The sequence below is a fragment of the Eschscholzia californica genome, unplaced genomic scaffold, assembly GCF_041429995.1.
Source record: "Eschscholzia californica isolate CP2 unplaced genomic scaffold, dmEscCali1.0.p SCAF_4, whole genome shotgun sequence".
In the NCBI taxonomy this organism is placed as follows: domain Eukaryota; kingdom Viridiplantae; phylum Streptophyta; class Magnoliopsida; order Ranunculales; family Papaveraceae; genus Eschscholzia; species Eschscholzia californica.
The window spans coordinates 27,034,810-27,056,854 of NW_028238461.1; the positions used below are offsets into that span (position 1 = coordinate 27,034,810).

The window sequence follows — 22,045 nt, forward strand, 5'->3', positions numbered from 1 at the left end:
TTCTTCATTAGTTTTCAATGTGAGATTAAATTCCTAAAAGGAACAACACAAATAACGTCTAGTTTTAATCTCACATTGTCTCTTTAGAATCAGGAAAGATGTTTCCAGATTATATAAAAAAAAGAAAAAAATGATTTTTTTTTTTCAAGTCATGAGATTACCCGCTACCCGCCCGCCCGCCCATACCCGAATTACCCGAACTTCTTAATGGGCTTGGGCGGGTAATGAGCAAGGCGAATTTTAAAATTGCCCGCCCAATTAACCCGCTTACCCTAACAGCCATTGAAATTTTGTGCCCGACCCGCCCAGCCCGATGCTTCAAGTGCCCATAGACGTCCATACCCGCCCAATTCCCACCCCTACCTATCCCTGATATCAATCTTCACTAGATGGTAAGATACTCGAACCGGAACCAACTTTTTATCCCACCTAGCTAATATGCACCACCTAACTAGTTGACCTCGGAGTTGTTAATACAATCGGCGTATTTTAGATAGAAGCCATAACCTTTCTATGATCATGCCTTTTTAAGCTTATTCGTCATGAACTTCAAGAAAGAAATGCGAAGGAAGTAGATGGAGGCAGGCACTCTGACGCTGCTTCTGCTTGTTCTTGTCTCATACTTCTCTTCAACTTTCTCTTCCGATCTCCCATCTCACGGTAAAGCCCTAATTTCATTCAGAAGTTGTAAACGAAACGATTTTGACACACTATCTTTCTGTTTCCTGTAAACAGTAAAATACCATAGATTTGTGATATTTATTTCGTCAATTCGATTAAGTTTTATTTCTGGTGTATATGATTGTATTTCAAATTTTATTGAAATTTTAGCTACTGATATACCTATTTGGCAGAAATTTAGGTGCTGTCTGGTTTTTTGTTAAATGCATCTGAAATAAAAAATTTATACTTTACTAGTATAGTTCGAGTATTTGAATGTGTTTACTGTAATCAATTCAGACCATTAAACAAGTCTCTTTCTCAAATTCAGACTTATTTTGAAAGCTGAAAACATAGGAATAGGATATAAAAGATTTGTTTGAAGATCTTAAGATAAACTCATGCGAAATGAGTTATAGGATCATTTTCTTTTCAGACATTGTTTGTAAATTGAGTAGCCCAAAATCTTGATGAAACTAAAAAGATGTTTATATTTCAATTGTTATTCACATCATTCTCACAAGTGGGCTGGATTGCATACCAAAATGACTAAAACATGGTTTAACACAATAATAAACAAAGTACTATTATTCTTGCAAGAGCATCAGTCTCAACTAGGGGCGAAGTCAGAATCGACGTAAAGACACATCGTAAATTGAGGTCAACAAACAATAACTTTTTTTTATAACAAGAGTACAAAACCTTTTTTACAGTCTTTAAGATCTTGTGAATATAATTGATTATTTATAAACATAAAACATATGCACTAAGGCTCTTGCCCTACCAAGCCCCCCATGTGGATCCTTCCTTGCAAGTAGGTACAATATATATAATCTCGGGTTCGAGACACGGATCCATACCTCTTGAAGTACGCAGACATTTCAACAAAAAATGGGTATTTATAATCTAGTAAAATGGAAGATACCTTTATGGAAAAGGGGTATGTACTTCATAAGAAAGCGACGTGGGGAGTCAAAATTCATCATTAGGAGTAACCTTCATTCGGCGAATTAGACCGACAAAGAGACAAGGAAGATTTTGATGGTTAAGCGGATATCTAATGTGAAACTAAAGTTTCATGTGCAAGGCACTTAGTCCTACATTGCTTAAGTAGAACTTCCAGTCTTGGTTCTTGGTGGTGAATAAAACAAGTGAATATGGCTGGTATTGAGACAGGTCTAACATAAACATCAAAACATTTATCTTTTATCTAAACATTAAATGATGACAATTTCGAATAAATGAAAATAAGAAAGAAAAGGCAGTTGCAGACCTGGAAGAGATTATTAATACCAGCACCCACAGAGTTCTTAAGCAACTCTTCATGCCTCGATGTAATAGTCAGCGTAGCTTAAGAGAGTTGTGGAGCCTGTGCTATAAGGGCATGCTCAAGCTTAATATATATCAAGGTCTTTGAGGTGGGTTTGTGGAGCCATCACTAGGAACAAAACCTTGTATCTGTTGCCCTGTTGGGTTTCGGTGTCAAAAGCGGAGACAATATCGATAACTGCTAAGGCTTGAGGTGATACAGATGACATCATAGCCAAGGATGGCTTGTCTCCAAGGGTGGGGTGATGAAATAATCCCGCATCGCATTTGAGAACGTCTGGGGCTTGGGCTATAGGTCCGCGCTCAAGCTTAGTATCGAGGCCTTTTGGTGGGTACGTGGAGCCTTCTCAACGAACAAAACCCCCTCTGGAGCTTGGGTTATAGGGGCATGGTCAAGCGTAGTAAGCGTGGAGCTCTTTTGGTGGGTTCATAGAGCCTTCTCAAGGAACAAAAATCTCGTACCCGTTAGGCTTGGGCATATGTGTCAAAAGCAGCAACAATATCGATAGGCTTGGGCCTTACAAATGTAATCCTCTCCATCTTCATCCCCTTGGTTGCTTCTTCTGATCTCTTTCCTTCTGTTTTGTTTTTCTTTATCTCTATACATTAGTTAATTGCTCTTAATGGTTCTTTAGGAAGAGAAAATTCAATGGTGAGAAGATGAGTGACGTTGATGGAGATTTCAGGAAAAGATTGTTATAGCTTTCTTAGTGATGGTATGATAAGGAGAAGACTCCTTCCTGACCAAACCTATCTTGAGAGCTTGGTACCTTAGTTGTCAATCGCAAGTTGGTATTGGTAAGAGAGATCACAGAAGCTGGGTTTCTAGTTTACTTGTCTAGTCATGATGTGATCGAGTATATGGGTCGAGGCGACTCTTATTTGGAAGTCTCTGACTTAAGTGAAAGTCCTCTAAGGTCATGAGATGAAGGTTTTGGATTTTGAAAGCACTTTTGTAAAAATCCTGAGTTCTTTGATAGAATCTTTTAGCTACTTGATTTCATTAGTCATTCATAATAGCAATTATAGTCTGAACAATAAGTTAGCTATCACTGCAAAGTAGTTTCTCTATATTTTACGTGATATAAAATCAGAAGCATCGTACGGCTTCTTTCACAGATACAGATCATGCAATCCTGGTAGAGTTTGCTGCTGGGTCCTTTATGCTTTAGGAAATTGTTTAGTGCTGCTCAATTATAAGCTCTATCAGTTTTCCTGATTGTTTTGATTTCTTTTAATTATGTTTCTTAACTATTAACTTTTGATTTGAAATAATCCAGGATGCTTCTGGACGGATTCCTGTCAGAACAAATGGGTTGGGGGATGTGGTGCTAATCATCTTTTAATAGATCAGTCAGATGATTGTTACGGGCTTTGCTCAGAGCCAAAATATCACCCATGTCTTCCTTTCTATACACATTTCTATTGTTGCAAACCAGGTTAGTAAATCGTTGATGATTTGGCACATCTAAAAAGAAACTATATTCTTCTCTGTGGAAAGAACACCTAATTCGTTTTCCTCTTTGCAGAAAGTCCGAAGGTAACAGATAAGTGTACCAAATGCAAGAATAAGATTGACTTCGGTGATGAATACGTATGTTGTATGGATTGCTCAAACCCCTCAATCACTGATAAAACTACCAAATATGGTTACTGTAAGACTGGTGTGGAACTAGGTGTGCAGCTAAAACTACAAGGTACTTGCCAAATATTTCTTGAAATGATTGCGATTCTTACGGCAATTGCTGGGTTAAGCACATGGATCCTTAAATTTATCAATCTTTCTGATACATTGGATTCTTGGACTTTCAGAAACTTTTAACTGGGTTTCTGGTCCATGGATGCCATGTTCATCTCCTTGTGATGGAGGGGTTCGGTATAGGGATGTGGATTGTTACGGAGAAATGGAGGATATGTTTATTCCACATTATCCTGTTGAGGAAAGTAAATGTTCAGGCAAAGAAATGGTGAGTTTGTAATGCTTGATGAATGTTCTTGAAATTGTGAAACCTTAGTTGGAGTATCAATTTGTGTGATTCTTTTTTTCTTTTTATCACAAATTTTAGTAATGGATCTCAATGATTATGATTTGGTACTCCTGACCGAAACTAGGTCTTGTTTCCATATTCAGACTTAATTTTTTGAGCTGAAAACATGTTGCACTAAAGAGCAAGATCTGTTCTTAAATCCAGCAGTTAAGATATAAGAGCATGCAAAATAATTAGTTGTACATAAATTATTTCAGTTTTACATTTCAGACTATCAAAGTTACAATGTCAACCTAGGTAAGCATTTCTCAAGTACAAACCGCATTTCCGTAAGTTTGATAGCTTAGATGACTCGGGCAATGAGTCGCTTGTGCACCAAGAGTTTAAATATCTCAACAAATCCGGGTTGTTATAGTCCAAAGTGATGCTATGAACTTCCGCCTGAGTTAGTCCAATTCCAAATAAAGTTGATGTTCTATCAATCCCCTAGCTAGAAGAAAAGATGGTTGAAGCATATGGTTAAGCCGTTACTTTTGGGTTTATCAGAAAGTTGTGAATGAGAAGTGCCAGGCTAGATTTAGTACATTTGCGAGAACAAATAAGATAGATGGTACCGCTAGAACACCATTCTCCTTCGTTGAGCTCCTGAAACTCTTTGTAGTCAATTTAGAAAAAAATAACAAATACTTCAAAGAGAGATTACACTGATATATCAGAGGTGTCACAGTCAGGTTTCTAGTGCAAAATTTGAAGGTTTTTGAAACAGCTAATACGACGCTATTCTCTGAAGTTGTAGGGGTTTCCGTAAGGAGCATTTATTTCAGCATAAGCAAAGAAAATGAGATACATGCATGCTTGTACTAAGCATGGAGCTGTTGTCCCCCTCATGCTAGTTAATTGTTATCATTTCCTTCTGAGGAATTTTATAAGTACTACTAAGTAGTGTTACCAATTATTGCATATACGAGGTTGTTCTCTTATTTACTCGTTTGCGTGATAGCCTGTCAGACAGGAGCCCTGTAATCTGAGAAAATGTGAGGAGTTCAACGACAAAGACTTTCTCGGAAGCAGCAAACAAAGTGGTATGTCGAGATGGATTGTTATGTTGCTTATTCTTGTTAGCGTTGCAGCAGTTGGTGCTCTTGGATTCGCAGGATATACTTTATACACGAGGTATGTTGTCAAGTTGTCTACTCATCTATTCCGAACGACCAATAGTATTTTTCTGATCTATTACCATATGCTGATCAGAAAAGTTTAATCTTATGAATTTGAAACTTCATTGAAAAAGTTTGTTCTAATAAATTCTTTGGAAACTAAAATGATATGAAAAATGATTCCTTTAAACTTTCGTTGGTCTATTCTCTAACCACAAGGAATTCGAAATCCTAGAGAATATTACGGAAACCAGCAAAGCTTTTTGGTGGGCTGAAATTAAGTCTTAATTCTAGCAAAATATTATGGAATTTTCGTGTTCTGTAGTTCATATTTCATTTTCCTTCATCAAAACAGACCATTAATAAAATCTTAATCTTTTAATGAATTAGTTTATACCCTAATAGGAACCTGTCTGGGTCACTCCATTGCTTACCGTTTTAGAATAAGACATGGGGCATTTTGTCTTTTCACCATTCATGACCGGAAAAGACCAAATACCCCTTCTCTTATTCGCCAAGTAGACGAGGGAGTGAGCAAGGCGGATTCTTTATCATTTTTCTATCATTGTTTGTTCCCCAGCACAAGAGTTATTTGCATTTTTGTTTCAGTTAGTGTTTAAGCTTTCCGATAGAGATGACTTCATGATCCTTTTTCTCATGTCAATGTTTGTAGGAGAACTTCCACAGAGCATGGTATTGTGTATATCATGTTGGATGGGTATTCTTAGTCACTGTCATTTTATTGATATAATGGAGAACACTTGCTAAGTGAGCTCCAATTTGTGTGTATTTTTGTGGAGAGGGTTTGGATTATATTTCAGAAACTTTTTTTTCTGTGCTGTTTTTAGGTGATGTATTTTAACTAGTTCATACATGTATTACAACCTTACTTTTTGTGATGTATATGTTACCTTATTTCTTCGAGTTGTAAGAATACTTAGGTGATAAAGAGATGATATTGGAGTTCCATGGGCAATTAAATTTGGGTGATAAGTAATGGGTTTACTTAACTTAGATGGTAGGAAGTTATTTATGGATGATTAACATAGAAAAAAAGCACAAAAAAGGCAAATAGTTCACGTCTAAAGGGGCCTCCCCAAATTGATGTAGGCGCCTCCTCATAGGGGTTGACCGGGGTCAACTGCCCGACAACTACATGCGACTCTCCTCGGGCTGATCAGTCTAAGCCCCAAAGCCACGTCTCGGACTGGGCCAGCCGAAATGAGTCGGACTGTCCAGTCCGAAAGGACCGGACTGTCCAGTCCGAAACAACACATTAGGTCTCGGATTGAGGGATGCAATATCACCATTATTTTATATATATATATATATATATATGGGAGGCGCTAACAGTGGGAGGTCCCTAAAGTTATCCGGGGAGACGCCTATAGAGGCACCCTAAAAATACATATTATTTTAATGTCCAGCTCCTGAATGAAAATATGTCATGACAATTTGGCACGACTAGGCGTATCGTATCACAAGTGGTTGTGCCGTGTTGCATATGCCATGGCACAACAGGAAGTGAGAATTTTGTATCCATCTATTACTATATTTAGGCTTTGACGCATTTGATCCAATTCTTAGGGGATTTTTTATATTTCCTCATCTTTTTAAGGTAAAAATAATTTATTTCTTATGATGCTGCCCAGAATCAAAGTTAAGTGGGGGATTGGGCAAACGCCCCACTAATGGAGGTCCACATGCAATGCAGGTTTCCTGTAAGTTAAAAAAAATGAAAGTTACAAAATTAGGTGTCCTTTATACAATATTTCAGATTTGCCATTGAAGAAAATTCCGTGTTTTTTACTTTCCGGTAAAATTATAAGTACGTCATTAAATAGAGAGTTTGTTTTGGGGAATATTTTTAATTTTCCACACTTGATATTTTATTCGCCGGAAATTTGTCTTATTTCCCCAAAATATCGACCATGTTTAAAGAAAGAGAGAGAGGGCAAATGTTTTCAATTGATCTAAACTACACATTATGGTTGTTTCATACAGTATAATACAGGATAAGAGTTAAAACTAGACATCAAAAAGCCAGAAAGAACAGACTAAACATTCTCAAGGAAGAGTTGTCTTTTCAATTTATAGATACCTGATGTGTTTGGAGATACTTTGTTAGGAATTTACAACAAAGTTGGTTGCTATTAAAACCAACACTCTTACCCTCATGCACAGCTGATTACCTCGAAGTTATCCCAGAAGCTTGAAAGTCGGTGGTGGAATTTCCTCCTAGCAATCCTTCTGCAGAAGTGAAATTAGAGACTTGAAGAAGATGCCGTGGAGCAAAAACAAGTTCTCTAAGGTCGATTACAACTAAAGTTACTCAATACAATGAGTTGCACGATCTGTATACCCTTAAACAAAGTCGAAATGTGGTTACTTTGTCGATCTAGGCCCCCGAGGCTAATGATAAGTTGCTCAATATAACTCGAGAGTTCTTTTAGAGCCTATAAAACTAACACGAATTTTCTTCCCCACTTCAAAGGAAACCAAAAAAGGTTTGACGAGTAAAAAATTAGTATTGATTATTAAAGAAAACATTTACCCTCGATGGTAGTCGCTCAACAAATAAAGATGCACAAAGTATTAAACTTCGGGATAACTAACAAAAAGAACTTCCATTTTGGGGTGAAGGGATGGATAGTAAAACGAAAGTTACTACAATCTCCTTCTCACTACATATGTTAGAACGATGCTTATAAGCGAACACTTATTATTCAAATGAATCCTGCATGCTCCCAAAACCCTTCTAAGGACCAGAGAACATTATTTATGATTATGTCCACGGTAGTTACGAAAAGAATAAGTTGTCAACAGAAAGACCTTAAAGAGGGGCCCAAGAGCGTTATCTTTAGGGTATCTAATATTCTTCTATCCCCAAGATCAACGGAAATTTAAGCTTGACGAGATTCAGATAATTTGGAATGGGACCTAATAAAATAGTTGGTTTTAAGGCCTCCCAAAAATCAACAATTTTCTTTGAGTGACAGATCAGTTATTCTCATTAAAGTCTTACAGTCCCAACGTTGTGCACTGAAGCAAATCTGGTGTTGCAAGCGAAGTTGGGGCCTAATTACAGACAAGTTTCCTGAAGTACTTGTTGTCTGATAAACCGAAAGCATTTCCTAACTCTATCAACGGACCAAGAAATTTACAAGATGAACAGAGTTTCCATTTAAATAACAAAAGATTATGTAACTTATTAATGCATCAGAACGAGTCATACCTCTTAAAAGTTAAAAGTAGCCTTTCCCGAGACAGTTTAGACAACGCTGAACCCTATAAGACAGAGAAAACCATTAATAATGATGAGATTTTCAAAGAAATCCCATCTTGCGGTTCAAATTCAGACATACGTGTATACATACATATGTGTTAAGTTGCTCTTAGTGTCAATACTGTATATGGTAACGAGATTTATAAATATCAAAAAATAAGTAATGTTATAGTCTTAGCTTATCAACCTCTTCATAACTATAAAGTTAACATGTAATTCTTACATAATGAACATGAGAAATGGGATAAACCTGACCTGTTTCCTTCACATGTAGGGCAGAGACAAGGATTTATAGCAACAGGATCATAGAGTGGTGACCACTCTATTGTAGAGTTTCCTTGGCATAATTTGCAGACGTAAAAACCTTTAGCTCGACAAGTTCCACATGGTGAAGCGACTTTTTTCTACATAGTGCAAAAGAATATGCATGCTCAGCAAGACAAAGGCGAGAGAAGCCCACAAATCACGTTCTTAGAGTTGTTGGAAGTGGTAATAGTGTGAAATTCATGTTAAACATAACGAATATATGGGCAACCATTATAATGGAATGTTCTACTTTCTCTTCAAGGTAACAACAGTGAACACCCTATTACATCCTTAGTTAGGTTTGCAACATATATTCAGCCACTCGGACATCAAAATTTCGAAACATCCTACTGATTAACAAATTCAACATGGTGAAAGTGACACCACATGTGCGAGTCAAATTAAGTATTTCGCTCCTATTTCTAGCTGGACGAATCGCAAAGTCTCACAAAATCAGTAAATTACCCTCTTAGCTTCTGCAGCAGTTTGTAGCATTCGAATGGTTACAGAAGAAGCCATTGAAACAGTGAACATTCCACCAAAGAAAATAGCAGCAGCAGCACCGACTGCACGAAATGGTTTAGGCACACCACTCAGCATCTCTACTTCTCGATCGTTTGACCTTGCTTTAACCTGATAAGAAAGTTATATAACCACAAGTAAGAAGGAAGAACCAAAACAAATTTACAAGAGTATGACGACCCATGATTGATTTCAATTGTCATAGAAGACTAAAAAACAAGTACAGACAAAGTTATACTAGAGTTCATACTAAAACCTGATCAATTCTTTCAATTAAATCGTGAAGAATCGGAATACGTTTTTCAATGTTTATCAGAATGAATTTAATAGAAGTTAGAGTGCTACAAATCTGAGGCTATAATCCTTTAAGTAGCCAAATTGTGTATAAAACATCATAAAGGAGAAACTAATTATACTACTACTACTACTACTACCTCAGGCCGTCTTATTCCTAGGTCAGAATGTAATAATGAATACACGAGGATCAATTGCTAAATTAGGGCGAAGAAATGGAAGTACCACATTCTCATATAGGTCTTTCCTATGGTGGTGGCATGATGAGAGAGAGAGAGAGAGGGAGATGTTCAAGCAATTATATTAGAATTTAGAAAAGATGAAAACATGGAATGGGTAGGAGATAAGATCCACCTCGAGTTATTGAACTAGTACAGACGATTTGTTTAAGCAAAAGAAACCCTAGATTTTCTTCGATTTCTCTCTCTGGTCTGTTCTTCTGCCGCTTCTGTGTCTAGTTTTTTACTGACATTTCGTTATCTTTTTAGTTCGTCTAAGAGAGAAATAAGCAGCGAACGTGTGTAATGAGAGAAGTTTTTTTTTTGGGAAGTCGACTACGATCTACGTATGTCGTTACATTTGGCACTTGATACATCATAGATGTGATAAGCTCGATAACCGCCCACTCAAACACTAACAGAACCAGGCCTATAGCCCAACAAGACATGGCCTAAAGCCCAACAACATTATTTACACCCTAATAACCCCAACTCAAATAACCAAAGATTCCACCTTCTCTGGTGATTCGAACTTGGGACCTCCAGGGATTTCTGGAGTTTATGTCAACACCTTGGAACCACTTGGGCTACCAACTGTTGACGTAATGCGAGAAGTTGAAGATAGTGTATACAAAGTGTAAGTATGTAAAGAATAAAAAAGAGGTGTCGATATAATTTTATAATTGAGGTGTGGATATAATTTTATAACTGAGGTGCCGTTATAGATTCAAGTAAGTTGTGCAAATGTTAGTTAAGAATCTGTTACAAGTTTGGCTACCGAAGTGGTGCAAATGTTAGTTAAGGATCTTTCATAAAGGAGAAACTAATTATACAGATTTCTAACTAACCTTACAAATTAGTGGTACAACGTCTAGCGGATTTCTAACTAACCTTCTCTTTATAAGCACAAAATGAATTCAAATGTTAGTTAATAATCTGTTACAAAATAGTGGTGCAATGTCTATCAGAATGAGTTTAACAGATTTTTAACTAACTTTCTCTCTCGTTATGTAAGAAAAGAGAAATTGTATTGATTTTATTGATTTCCTAGCTATTACATAAGATACTTATAAAGAGTAGTACAAGAGAGAAGTTTAAACATTTACACAATGTGGGACCATATATTCTAATATTCCCCTTCAAACGAATGACTTTTGCTAGTGAAAAATTCATGAGTTTGCTAAACAAATTGTAGATTTTGGACTCGTTTTTTTTTTATGTGGAGATTTCATTGTGAGGTTGCTAAGTTGATGTTGAATGTTGTTGAATATTGTTGAATGTTGTTGAATATTGTTGAATACTGTTGAATGTTGTTGTTGAATATTGTTGAATGTCTTTTCTCCCTTCTCCATTGGAAGAAAAGTTGGCACCATTGCTTAGGTATTTTGTTGTTGTTGTTGTTGTTTCTTCTCTCCAATTGAAGAAAAGTTGGCACCATTGCCAGGTGCGGGCACCATTGCCAGGTGCGGGCACCATTGCCAGGTGCGGGCACCATTGCCAGGTGCGGGCACCATTGCAAGGTTTGTTGTTGTTGTTGTTGTTGTTGTTGTTGTTCTTCTTCTCTATTTGAAGAGAAGTTGGCACCATAGCCTAGGTATGTTCTCTATTTAAAGAGAATGATTGTGGTTCTCTATTCAAAGAGAAATTTGACAATTATAACTCATTGTCAAGGTTTTGTTGGAGATCTTCCTCCATTGGTTTTTAATAGCTCTCACACATGATTATTACCCCATCATCAATACTATAAAATGCAAAACCTTAATCTTATGATTTTATACTTTTTCAAACACTAGCAATCACTAGTCTTGGTCTTTCCCACTTGAATTCCTTTTTATACTTTTGCACTCATCTCCTCTTCATTTGATCTTATGGAAACTAAGAAACAATAGTATGAGGGTTCTCAACTAAGTAGTATGAGGGTTCTCAACTAAGAAGTATGAGCAAATCAACTAAGAGAATTAACTCTTTTGCCATAAAAGAACCCACAAACATGTTTTCAAAACATCAAAAGAAAACCATCTTTGAGAATAAGCAAGATTTCTTTGATGCATTCTATCAAACACTTAATGTGCATGATATTGTAATGAGTTAATTCTTATTTGGCCCCCTACTTTGTGACCAGCTTTTTTTATGGCCCCCTGCTTTTTTGTAAATTCAAATTTGGCCTCCTATTTTCATGTAAATGCCATAACTAACCCCTCCCATTAATATATTTTCAAAATAAATTTAATTAGTAAATATCTCTCTCCACCTCACTTCCACCTCACATCCCTCTCCACCACACATGTCTCTCCACCTCACCTCTTTCTTCTCCGACAAGGTCGCCGGCCGGAAAATTTTCCGGCCGGCGACCTTCAACATAAAAAAAAAAAAACTCTCTCTCCTTAATTGCAGTGTTCATCATCCACATTTAACAAGAAAACTAGTAGTACTTAATTGCAGCCCTTCTTTTCTACCCCCACAAAAGAACATAACTTTCTCTTCATAGTGGATCCGTGGTCCTTAACCTAGTATTACTACTATACCACCATCTCACTTCGTCCTCTGTACACTTTCTCTCACTAGATTTTCTCTCTATAAAATCATTTGTGATTTCGGGTAGAACCGTAGAAGAGAGTTTGGGTGTTTTGATTAAAGAAAGAAATGGAAGAACCAGGAATGATAATGTTAGGTGGTGGTGGTGGTAGTGGAATGGGAAATGAAGATAGTTTTGTTGCCATTAGGATCTAAAAAAAAAGACGTGTGCAATTTTTTTTTTTTGCATATTAATTATTATAAAGCCGGTGTTAATGGCGAAAAAATAGGCAAATCGTTTTTTCATTGTTGATCTTCCACCCTATTTTGATATTTACTTTTTTGACCCTAATAGCCATTAAAGATCTGATCTACTTGCTTCTACAGTTCTACTAAATTTTATATAGTAATTGAAGAAAAACCCTAGTTTTAATACCCAATCTCAAGAACCCTATGAAGATCAAATGCAAAATCTTCATTTATTAATGAAAGAATTACAGAACCCAAGATTCAAAATCGAGATTGAATTTAAATATTACTACTAGATGGAAACCTAATTTGACCTAAAACCCTGAACCTGACTTAAATGAATTCAGACAGAACGGACACCCAGAATCCATGAATTACCTAGTATCTTCATGGAAGAACAAATTTGTGCAAACCCATAGACAGTAGGGATTAAAACTCGGCCGCCGATCGGGATTTTTTTTCGCCATGGAAGAAAGGAGAGAGAGATTTTTTTTTTATGTTAAAGGTCGCTGGCCGGAGAATTTTCCGGCCGGCGACCTTGTCGGAGAAGAGAGAGGTGAGGTGGAGAGACATGTGTGGTGGAGAGGGATATGAGGTGGAGAGAGATATTTACTAATTAAATTTATTTTGAAAATATATTAATGGGAGGGGTAGTTATGGCATTTACATGAAAATAGGGGGCCAAATTTGAATTTACAGAAAATAGGGGGCCATAAAAGAAGCTGGTCACAAAATAGGGGGCTAAATAGGAATTAACTCTATTGTAATCAAGATTTTAGACAACTATAAGTATAACTTCAAGATAAAATTGGGGTATATTGATGAGTCATGAAAATGACTCATTTGAATCTCTTAATTTGGATTAGTTAATCCATTTCGAGTCGTTACTCTAATAACTTGGTTGTTTCTCTTACTCAGGTGTCTTTTACGGAGTTCAACGCGAAAATCAGATAAATTGAGAGAAAGACGTGTTGAGGGCATTCTGGTCATTTGGTACTCTGAGAATTTTGGCAAATATTGATACTTGGATGAAACTAGAGTTCATGACGAACTCGTGGGCGAAAACGGAAGTCGAATCAGAGTCCGGACGAGCGAGTTAGCTTAAGTCAAAGATTTGGAGTGAAAGAGGGTCGACCTAATCAACCAGATGGCACGTGGCAGGAATCGGATGGGGTACCCGGACAATCTGGACGGTAGCGGGATTCTCTCGGGCCCAACTTTAGGCACACAAAGGAAATTGTGCGCTGCTGATCCAGTGTGCTGGTTTCAGTTTCCCAGGATAGGCCCGCGCGACCCAACGGTGGATGTTACTCTTAGACACGTGGCGTCATCTCTGAAGCTGCGTCAAACCTTCCTCCACCATTTCCGCGAAGCACCAGATCACCTCCTTATTCCCAGCCGTTGCCCTCCAACTAAATTGGAAACATGTATATATCCCCTTTCCAAATTAGAGGATTCTCTCTCTATTTCATCTCTATCTATTAACAGAAGGAAAGAGAGGTTAAGAGATTGAGAGAGAGGAACTCGGCTGGAATAATCTCTGTTAGAGATAAATCTAGAGAGAGAATGAAAACTGAGATAGAAAGATTGATGGAGATTCGGCTAAGAGAGGCAACATCAAGATGGAAGAAGATCTCGACTGAATACATAGAAGGAAAAAATCGAGCAAGGTTGATCCGGCTGTATATATTCAAAGAGATTGAAGAAGATCAACAGCATAGAGAGAGAGATATCTTCTCTCTAGCATTCTCGGTTGTTCAAGTTAGAGAGAGAAACATATTAGAGGAAATTGAAAGATTTATGAAAGGATTCGGTTGGTTGGGATTTGGTATGTTATATTTCAAAGTAGAGATAGCGGGAATGAGAGGACTTGTTTTTCTCTTTTTCTCTTATAAATACAGAGACAGTGAGCATCAAAAGGGCATCTCATCTTTGGGGTCAAAAGCTCAAGAAAAAAAAATATTAGAGAGAGAGAAGGAGACACACGGTTTTAGAGTTCATCATCATCATCTATATAGCTTTGTTTGATCATTCATTTTGTTTTCAATTTTACTTGTATTCTTTTTATTTCTATTTCTTAGTGAGAGAGAAAGAGATTACAAAAGAACAGAGAGAGATTGTAGAGAGATTGATGTTACAAAGTTAGAGAGAGAGAGAGAGACATCAAAATTCAGTTTTGATAAAAATCTCCATTCTGTTTTTGATTTTTTTTTTCTTTTTGTTTCTGTTTCCTTGGTGAGAGAGAGATAGAATACTTAAAGAGAAAGAGATTATAAAGAGTTATAGAAGAAAGAGAGAGAGAGAAAAGAGAGTGGAAAAATAATTTTCTCACAGGGAATCCCGTTTGCGGGAAGACGAGAAAATCGTTTTCCCTGAGGGTGCGTTTGGTAGAATTCTGGGAAAAACAGAAGGAAATCACTTCCCTAAGGACCTGTTTGGTTTGAAAATAGCAGAAAAAGTTAAGTTTTCTTCCATTCTCTCTTCTTATTCTTCATATTTATTTCAATACTTGATCATGATTAGCTAACTCTCTCTGACTTAGGGTTCTTGATGAAGTCTGAAAATATTTTTATGATGATCATTTTCATGGCTTAATATCTTAAATGCCTTAGTCGTTGTAATATTAAATTCTAAGTGTTGACATAAGAAGATTTCTTCATTAGCTATGCTTTTGATTTGATGGCTCATGTTTAGGTTAAGTTCTTTAATGAGTCATGCTTATAAATTGATAGTTAATAGTTGCGACTTTTTATTTTAAAACTTCGAGTTTAGACTTTAGTGTTATTCGGCTTTACTAGAACATTTTCCGGGGTTTGGTACATTTGGTTACCAAAACTTGAGTGATAAAGAAGATATGCTTGATTAGATCATCATTAATACATGTTAAGATGGATTCCAAAAACCCTAGGTCATCTCCCCCCATTTGAGTTCACCTTTTTAATCGTTTTAAAATTTTATTTTAGAACCAAAAACCGAGTTACTTCCAAGTCTTAGAATAGGTTTCACTTAGTCTCTGAGGAACGAACCGGTCTTACCGAAATTATTACTTGACGCCCGTATACTTGCGGGTGGTGACCTATTTAGGGTAACCTTCTAGGCCCATCATATATAACTATTTTAATGAAGAAATACATGAATTCTTTTCCCCCTCTTTAATAGCTTTCCAATTTTTCTCAAAATAGAACTTCATGGATCATGGATACACATAGATTTGATGTTGTGGAGAACTTGACATTTGAAATTCTTGAGATCATTGAAGAGTATATCATGTGATTTCTTCAACAAATCACTCTTGTTTGGATCTTTCATCTTCTCGTTAATCTTCATCATCTTCAAATACTATTGAGAAAAGTATTGAAGAATGATTAGATTTGAACAATAGAAGAGAACTGCTCTTATTTGAAAAAAAAAAATACTAAACTTGAAGCATAAAAGCTAAAAACCGATAAAAGTCCGGCAGACGGTAGCCATTAATGGGACTACCGCCGCCGGCAAGCGGAAGACTCTATTGACTAACCCAAGAAAGAAACATAGAAACTCATATACCATGTAAGAAAAGAGAAATGATATTGATTGTATTGATTTCCTAGCTATTACATAAGATCCTTATAAAAAGTAGTACAACAGAGAAGTTTAAACATTTACACAATGTGGGACTATGTATTCTAATACTTTAAGTAGCCAAATCTGAGGCTATAAGTAGCCAGATTTTAATAAGGTTTTGATTTCTGAGTTCCAAATTTGTAAAACAGTTTCTTGCACGATTTCAATTTCTACAAACAGTTACCCGAAAAAAAAAATGCAAACTTTAGTTTGCAAAAGATGAAAAACATAAATAATTTTTATGTTTTTATTCTTAAATTGGACCGTGCTAAAAAGATTACGAGAGTTCTTTTAATCTATAAATTTCATTGAAATCTAACATCTAATATGAGATGAACCTGATCCATGATTTAAGATTCATCGTTGATCTGGAACTGCAACCACTTTCCTACGATGTATTTCTTCCTTCCAGCGTCATCAGCTACATATTTCTTTTGAAGGGTATCCCAAATATCCTTAGCAGACTTGTAGTTGACAAACAAGCCGAATAACCTGTTGTCCACGTGATTCAGAAGGTGACCTCGAACGATTTTGTTGTCTTTATGTTGTTTGACAACTCACCATTCAAAGCAGCAGACCTATCCTTGATAAGGGTAATGTCGATGTCGATTGTATAACCAATAGATAAAGTTTCGAACAAAATATAATTTACTTCCAGTTGTTCGAAGAAGATAAACAGCTTCTGTTTCAACAAAAAAAAAAGATAAACAGCTTCTGTGACCATCTCTTCTAGTTAGTTCCATCAAGAGGATCATCTTAGACAAATCCGGTAGAGTTTTAATGTTAACAGCAGCCATTGATCAAATAATCACTTTCAAATTGTTGGAAATTTGGGGCAGTTCAATGAATTCAGTAAATAGGTGATAATTTTCTTCGTTGTGTCGTGATATGGAAGCCACTGCCTGGAAAGTAATGTTGGAGTAACCTTGATGCTAATTACTTATTTGCGTTCACTCCCCAAGAATTGGCCACAACTTACTTCATCTGTCTGCACTAACAAAGATAGTAATGGAGATTGCAGAACTCGAAACTTGAGCAGACCAAAAGAGGAAGCCGAAATTGAGTCGCGAACCATATGTATAGCTTTAGAGAAAACCTGACCCCCTAGGAAACGTGGTAAAGAAGTGAGGAGATAAACTCGGAAACCAATTAAATTAACCCCACGAAATCAGTTTGAGCAAGCCCCCAAGCTCAGTAGCCCAAGTGCCCAAAGACCCGAAGTGTCCAAAGGCCCAAGTAACCCAAAAGCCCAAATACCAAAGAACCAAATGACTATAAGCCCAATTGCCTCGCATGTGGGAACCTTCTTTACTCCACCGTGTGTTCTACTCTGAGTTGTCAAACAACTTATCATAAAACAGTTTCTCTAGTTGAGAAATGCAGGATAATTGTCTAAAACACAAAAAAGTTTTGAATGCCTATCTTCTCGTTAGAGGTGGACCCTATCCATGTGCTAGCTAAAAGAAAAGATAGTCTTGACTAATAGTAATTGGATGAGACTCGCACTCGTGGATGAGACTCGCACTCGTGGATGAGACTCGCACTCGTGGATGAGACTCGCACTCGTGGATGAGACTCGCACTCGTGGATGAGACTCGCACTCAATTAATTTTTAGTTGCTAGTGGGCCCGGACATGAAATGGGCCCAACCATGCAATAAAGAAAACAATCCCTAATTTTGGAATATCTCAACTAAAAACATGTAACCCAATAAGAGTTAATTTAAACTGTAATCGACTAGCAAGTGGAAGTATTTTAAAGGAAACCATATAATCCCGAACTTATGATGAATATAACCAAAAAATATTTTTTTGGTTAATTACAACCCTAGTCCCCTCCCTAAAATAAAAACTTCTTCAAACGTAACATAACAATAAAAACCTTGTCCTCCATGGCATGCCTTTACTTATTTTATTTAGTTAGACTACTTTCAATCCCTATCAATAGTAGGATCATCACCAGCACCTGCCATCCCAAAAGTATGTTTAACAGCATCAGTAGCACCTTGTCCCATGCTCTTCACTTGAGCCCCAGCTGCTAAGAGTATGTTCCCTGTTTTCTCCATCCCTGCTTGAGCAGTCTCTTTCGCGTAGACAGCACCATCCTTGATGTAACTTCCGGTGGCGTCCTTTGTTTCCGATGCCTTGTCCTTTGTTTCTGATGCCTTGTCTTTCGCCGCCTCCGTCTTCTCTTTCATGTAGGTGCCTGTACTGTTCTTGGTACCTTGAGCATGGTCTCGAGCGGATTGGGTTGTTTCGGATGCCTTGTCTGCAGCTTGGTGTGCCTTGTCTTTCAAGGTATCCATTGCATTTTCTGTCTTCTCCTGTTTTAATTCCAACAATAAGTTAAGTTCCAGAAAAATGCTAAATATATAAAAAATCTTGTAAATAAAAAATAAAATCAAATAAGAGAAATACTAAATATACAAAAGATCTTACATTAATTTATAATGTACAAAAACAGTTTCAATTGTAGTCAAACTTTAATCGTAATAAAAACTTTTTAGTCAAAATTGTGCACAACCACTAATACGAGAGAGATGGATCTACTAGAAAGAGAAGCAAACATACCTGAGTACGTCCCTTAGTTTCACCTAGTTTGTAGCTCTGATTGTGAGATGCCATTTTCTATAACTTAACAAAGTTTCCAGTATGTGAGAACTGTGTGTATAGATCGATTTGCTATCTTTTAACTTTTTTTGAACAGTTGAAGATAAAATGTGGTAGGTGAAAATTCAAGGATTTTGAACACTTATTTATAGTTGAGTTTGAGTAAGTTATGATAACACGTGTCGAACTGCAAGACACGTGGGTGTCATGTGTCGATAGTTAATCAGTTAAATGATAGGGAGGTGTCTCGTGTTCCTAGAGTTTGGAAATTTTATTAATCTCCATGCATGGATAATAGGACACGTTTCATTTTGGCCAGTGAAAATCAAATTCCCCTCTTCTCGCCTGTAGGATTTAGATATATCTTCTGTTTGTGTTTTCGTTTTTTTAATTAGAAAAAAAAAACTCTCCAAGTAAATAATATCAAATTCAGTCTTTTTTTCTTTTTTGAACTATCAAATTCAGTGAATTTATTTCTTCCTAAATCCTGTAGGTGAGAAGAGGGTAGATGAAAGTGAGATAATAATTAAGAAAAATTTTGTGTGGGGATAGACTTAAAAGACTTTGGTACATCATCAAGACGTGATAAACACAATAAACGTTTTAGTTGAATCCTTACAAACCCAACTAAGTTACCAAAGAAATTTAAAGCCTAACTAAGTTACCTAATAGACTAAAGTCTAATTAGTTTACTTTATTTATATCCTTAATAATCTAAATTCAATAGTCATGACTTTCATTTCCTCTGAAAATCAAACTTGAATCCTCTAGAGTTTTGGAGTTAGTGCACTATCAACTAGCTATCAGGTGTTTTTTTTTTTTGATGAAAGATAGCTATCAGGTGTTGGTAATTAAGAAAGTTTATTGACTTTTCTTTTCAGTTCGTTCTTCTATTCAAAGTAGTATTGAAAAGTATACAAAACATGGTATATATATATATATATATCACATCAAATACCCTTACTAAGAAATACATTATTTCTTTCAACAGAAAAAAAAAAAAAAAAAAAAAACAAATACATTATTTGTTTGTATGGGTGAGGTGTGAATCTCTTACTATTCTATATTTTTTAGGGCACCACCAAATAACTACCTCATGTTTGTTTTGTTTCTTACTTCATAAGTCTCTTATCTCCTGTTGTGCTTGACCAAATCATGGTCAACCGCATCATCTCGTGACACTTCGATAAAATGTTGTCAAGGAGAAGAGTGGGAGTAACTGAATGCGAGAAAAGAACATTTCTAAATCTCGGGGCAAAATTTGAGATATACTGGTTTTCACATTATAATCTTACTAGAAAAATCTAGTGGGGCAAAACGTGGAGAAAAGATAAAGAATACGACGTGCAGATATCTGGTATCTTTGAGTAGTTCTTCAAAGGTCTCTTTGTTGGTGCTAAACTGAACCCAACAAATCTCTCAACAAAAAAAAAAAACTGAACCCAACTAACAGGTTTACTGCAAATGTATGTCAGGTCTTGTACATTGAGCTGAATATAATAAGACATCAATTGCACTTAAATATGGTATTTCTAGACCAAGTAATGGTACATCCTCTTCTTTTGGACGAAATGGGTCTTTCATAATATCAAGTGTTCGGACAACCGTAGGAGTATTGAGAGGATGTGCATTGTCGTCCGTGTTAAATTGTCTCAAAACTTTCTCAGTATATAACTTTTAGTGAACAAGTATATAACAACAACTTTTCTCAATTTGCAAACCAACGAAGAATTTTGTTTTTCTGAGATCTTTCATTTTGAGTTTTGTACATCATATATCGCTATGCTAGCAAATCTAGTACATGACTTCTTAATAAAAACACATCGCAGATAGGATAATTTATACATTCTTCTTTGATTAAGTATTCACTGAGGCGATTGTACCACTCCAGATTGCTTTAATCCATATAAAACACGATTTACCTTAAGTGAATACATAGTACATGGTTTTTCTGCAGGTAACTTAAACCCATCAAGTACTCTCTTGTAAATAATTAGTATCTAGATCCCATATAAATATGCAGTAACCACATCCATTAGATGCATAAAAAATTTATAGAACAATCAAACTTATCAAGTACCTAAATGTAATTGTACCCATGACAGGAGAATATGTTTTTTCGATTTCAGGTTTTTGCAAGAAATCTTGTGCCACAAGTCTCGTTTTACAATAGTGGTGGCGAACAGGCCGTAACGACCTAAAATGGATCAGGATGACCCATTTCAAACAAGACACGACACCACAAGGTCTGTCACGGGTTGTGTCTTGTTGACCCGTGATGGGGCTGCTGAGGCTTGGCGGGCTTGGGATTTGGAGATCCCAGACTCGTCAGCCCCCGATCCATTATAACCGAGGACACGCCTCGCCACGATTCGTGCACAACACAGGTCCATCAAACGACATAAGTCAAACAGGGGGACAACGTGCACGACCAATTCTTGCAAATTTGCCACGACAAAAAAATTGGGATAGGTTTACTTAAACCCAACTTTTGATTGAAAACCTGGTTTTTTTTTGTTGATTCAAAGCCTACTTTTTCCAAAGTTTCTTTTACTTTATAGTGTATTTGGTTAAGGACTTAAAACTCCAAACCAATACCTATTTATCTCTTTGAGAGATGCGGGACTAAAAATAGTGTCTTAAAGGAACATAGTGTAAACACTTGTTTTTCATACTAAATTTGTTAGACAAGGTTGAACTCCACCTTTTATAATTTTTTCCCATTATATCATCTTTATGAGTATTTAATGTAGAACAATTTTTCGATGAATCAACTCACACTACGTTTCAATAGCCTTCATACAATTTTCTTATAGCCTATTGATATATGTATTTGTCATAAAAATGCATATAGTTGGACACACCCATCAGAGCCGTGTCTTGAGGGGGGGGGGGGGGGGGGGGGGGCTGGCAAGGCTTCCGCTCTGGCCCCCCACCATAATGGGGCCCACTCCGCATATTTTTTATACACTAGATAGGTTAGTTTTTTTCTCTCTCCGGTTGCTTTGTACATGTGGCATGAATTAAGGACTTTCCTCTAAGACTTTTAGGCACGTGAATCAAGGGACTTTCCAACAGACTAGTAGGCTTCCTATTTAATCTCTCTATCTCTCTCTCTCTAGCAATTAATACATACGACTACACCGCTTTACTTTCCAAGATGGCCTAGAGACTCAAAACTGAACCAGATGCGATGTGGGTTAAACTACTCAAAGCTAAATACTACCCCCAATCTGATACCCCTGGCCCGGCGAAAGCTCATCACTCTTGGAACTGGAAAACCATAAGAAAGCACTTCAACTTCATCGAA

At 36.6% G+C, this 22,045-nt stretch overlaps 3 protein-coding genes across 4 annotated transcripts; 1 reads left to right on the forward strand and 2 right to left on the reverse strand.

Annotated features, from left to right (window-relative positions):
- Window positions 1-386: 386 nt before the first annotated feature.
- On the forward strand, window positions 387-6,124 carry LOC147543940 (uncharacterized). Its single transcript, XM_086632793.1, has 6 exons — window positions 387-660; window positions 3,270-3,428; window positions 3,519-3,686; window positions 3,802-3,956; window positions 4,978-5,150; window positions 5,808-6,124. Exons 1-6 carry the CDS (start codon window positions 576-578, stop codon window positions 5,860-5,862), a joined length of 795 nt encoding a protein of 264 aa, XP_086488919.1. The 5' UTR covers window positions 387-575; the 3' UTR covers window positions 5,863-6,124.
- Window positions 6,125-7,084: 960 nt separating this feature from the next.
- LOC147543941 (plastid transcriptionally active protein) lies at window positions 7,085-10,068 on the reverse strand. 2 transcript variants are annotated; one of them, XM_086632794.1, is made up of 5 exons: window positions 9,897-10,068; window positions 9,192-9,359; window positions 8,676-8,824; window positions 8,370-8,422; window positions 7,085-7,384 (listed from the first exon to the last, which is right to left on the reverse strand). In XM_086632794.1, the coding sequence occupies exons 2-4, from the start codon at window positions 9,324-9,326 to the stop codon at window positions 8,380-8,382; spliced, it is 327 nt and encodes a 108-aa protein (XP_086488920.1). In that variant the 5' UTR covers window positions 9,327-9,359; window positions 9,897-10,068; the 3' UTR covers window positions 7,085-7,384; window positions 8,370-8,379. The 2 variants fall into 2 exon arrangements, with proteins under 2 accessions (XP_086488920.1, XP_086488921.1); XM_086632795.1 differs by having other exon boundaries at window positions 7,085-7,590; window positions 9,897-10,033.
- Window positions 10,069-17,879: 7,811 nt separating this feature from the next.
- Window positions 17,880-18,854, reverse strand: LOC147543942 (uncharacterized). Its single transcript, XM_086634815.1, has 2 exons — window positions 18,697-18,854; window positions 17,880-18,449 (listed from the first exon to the last, which is right to left on the reverse strand). The coding sequence occupies exons 1-2, from the start codon at window positions 18,748-18,750 to the stop codon at window positions 18,057-18,059; spliced, it is 447 nt and encodes a 148-aa protein (XP_086490941.1). The 5' UTR covers window positions 18,751-18,854; the 3' UTR covers window positions 17,880-18,056.
- Window positions 18,855-22,045: the final 3,191 nt, after the last annotated feature.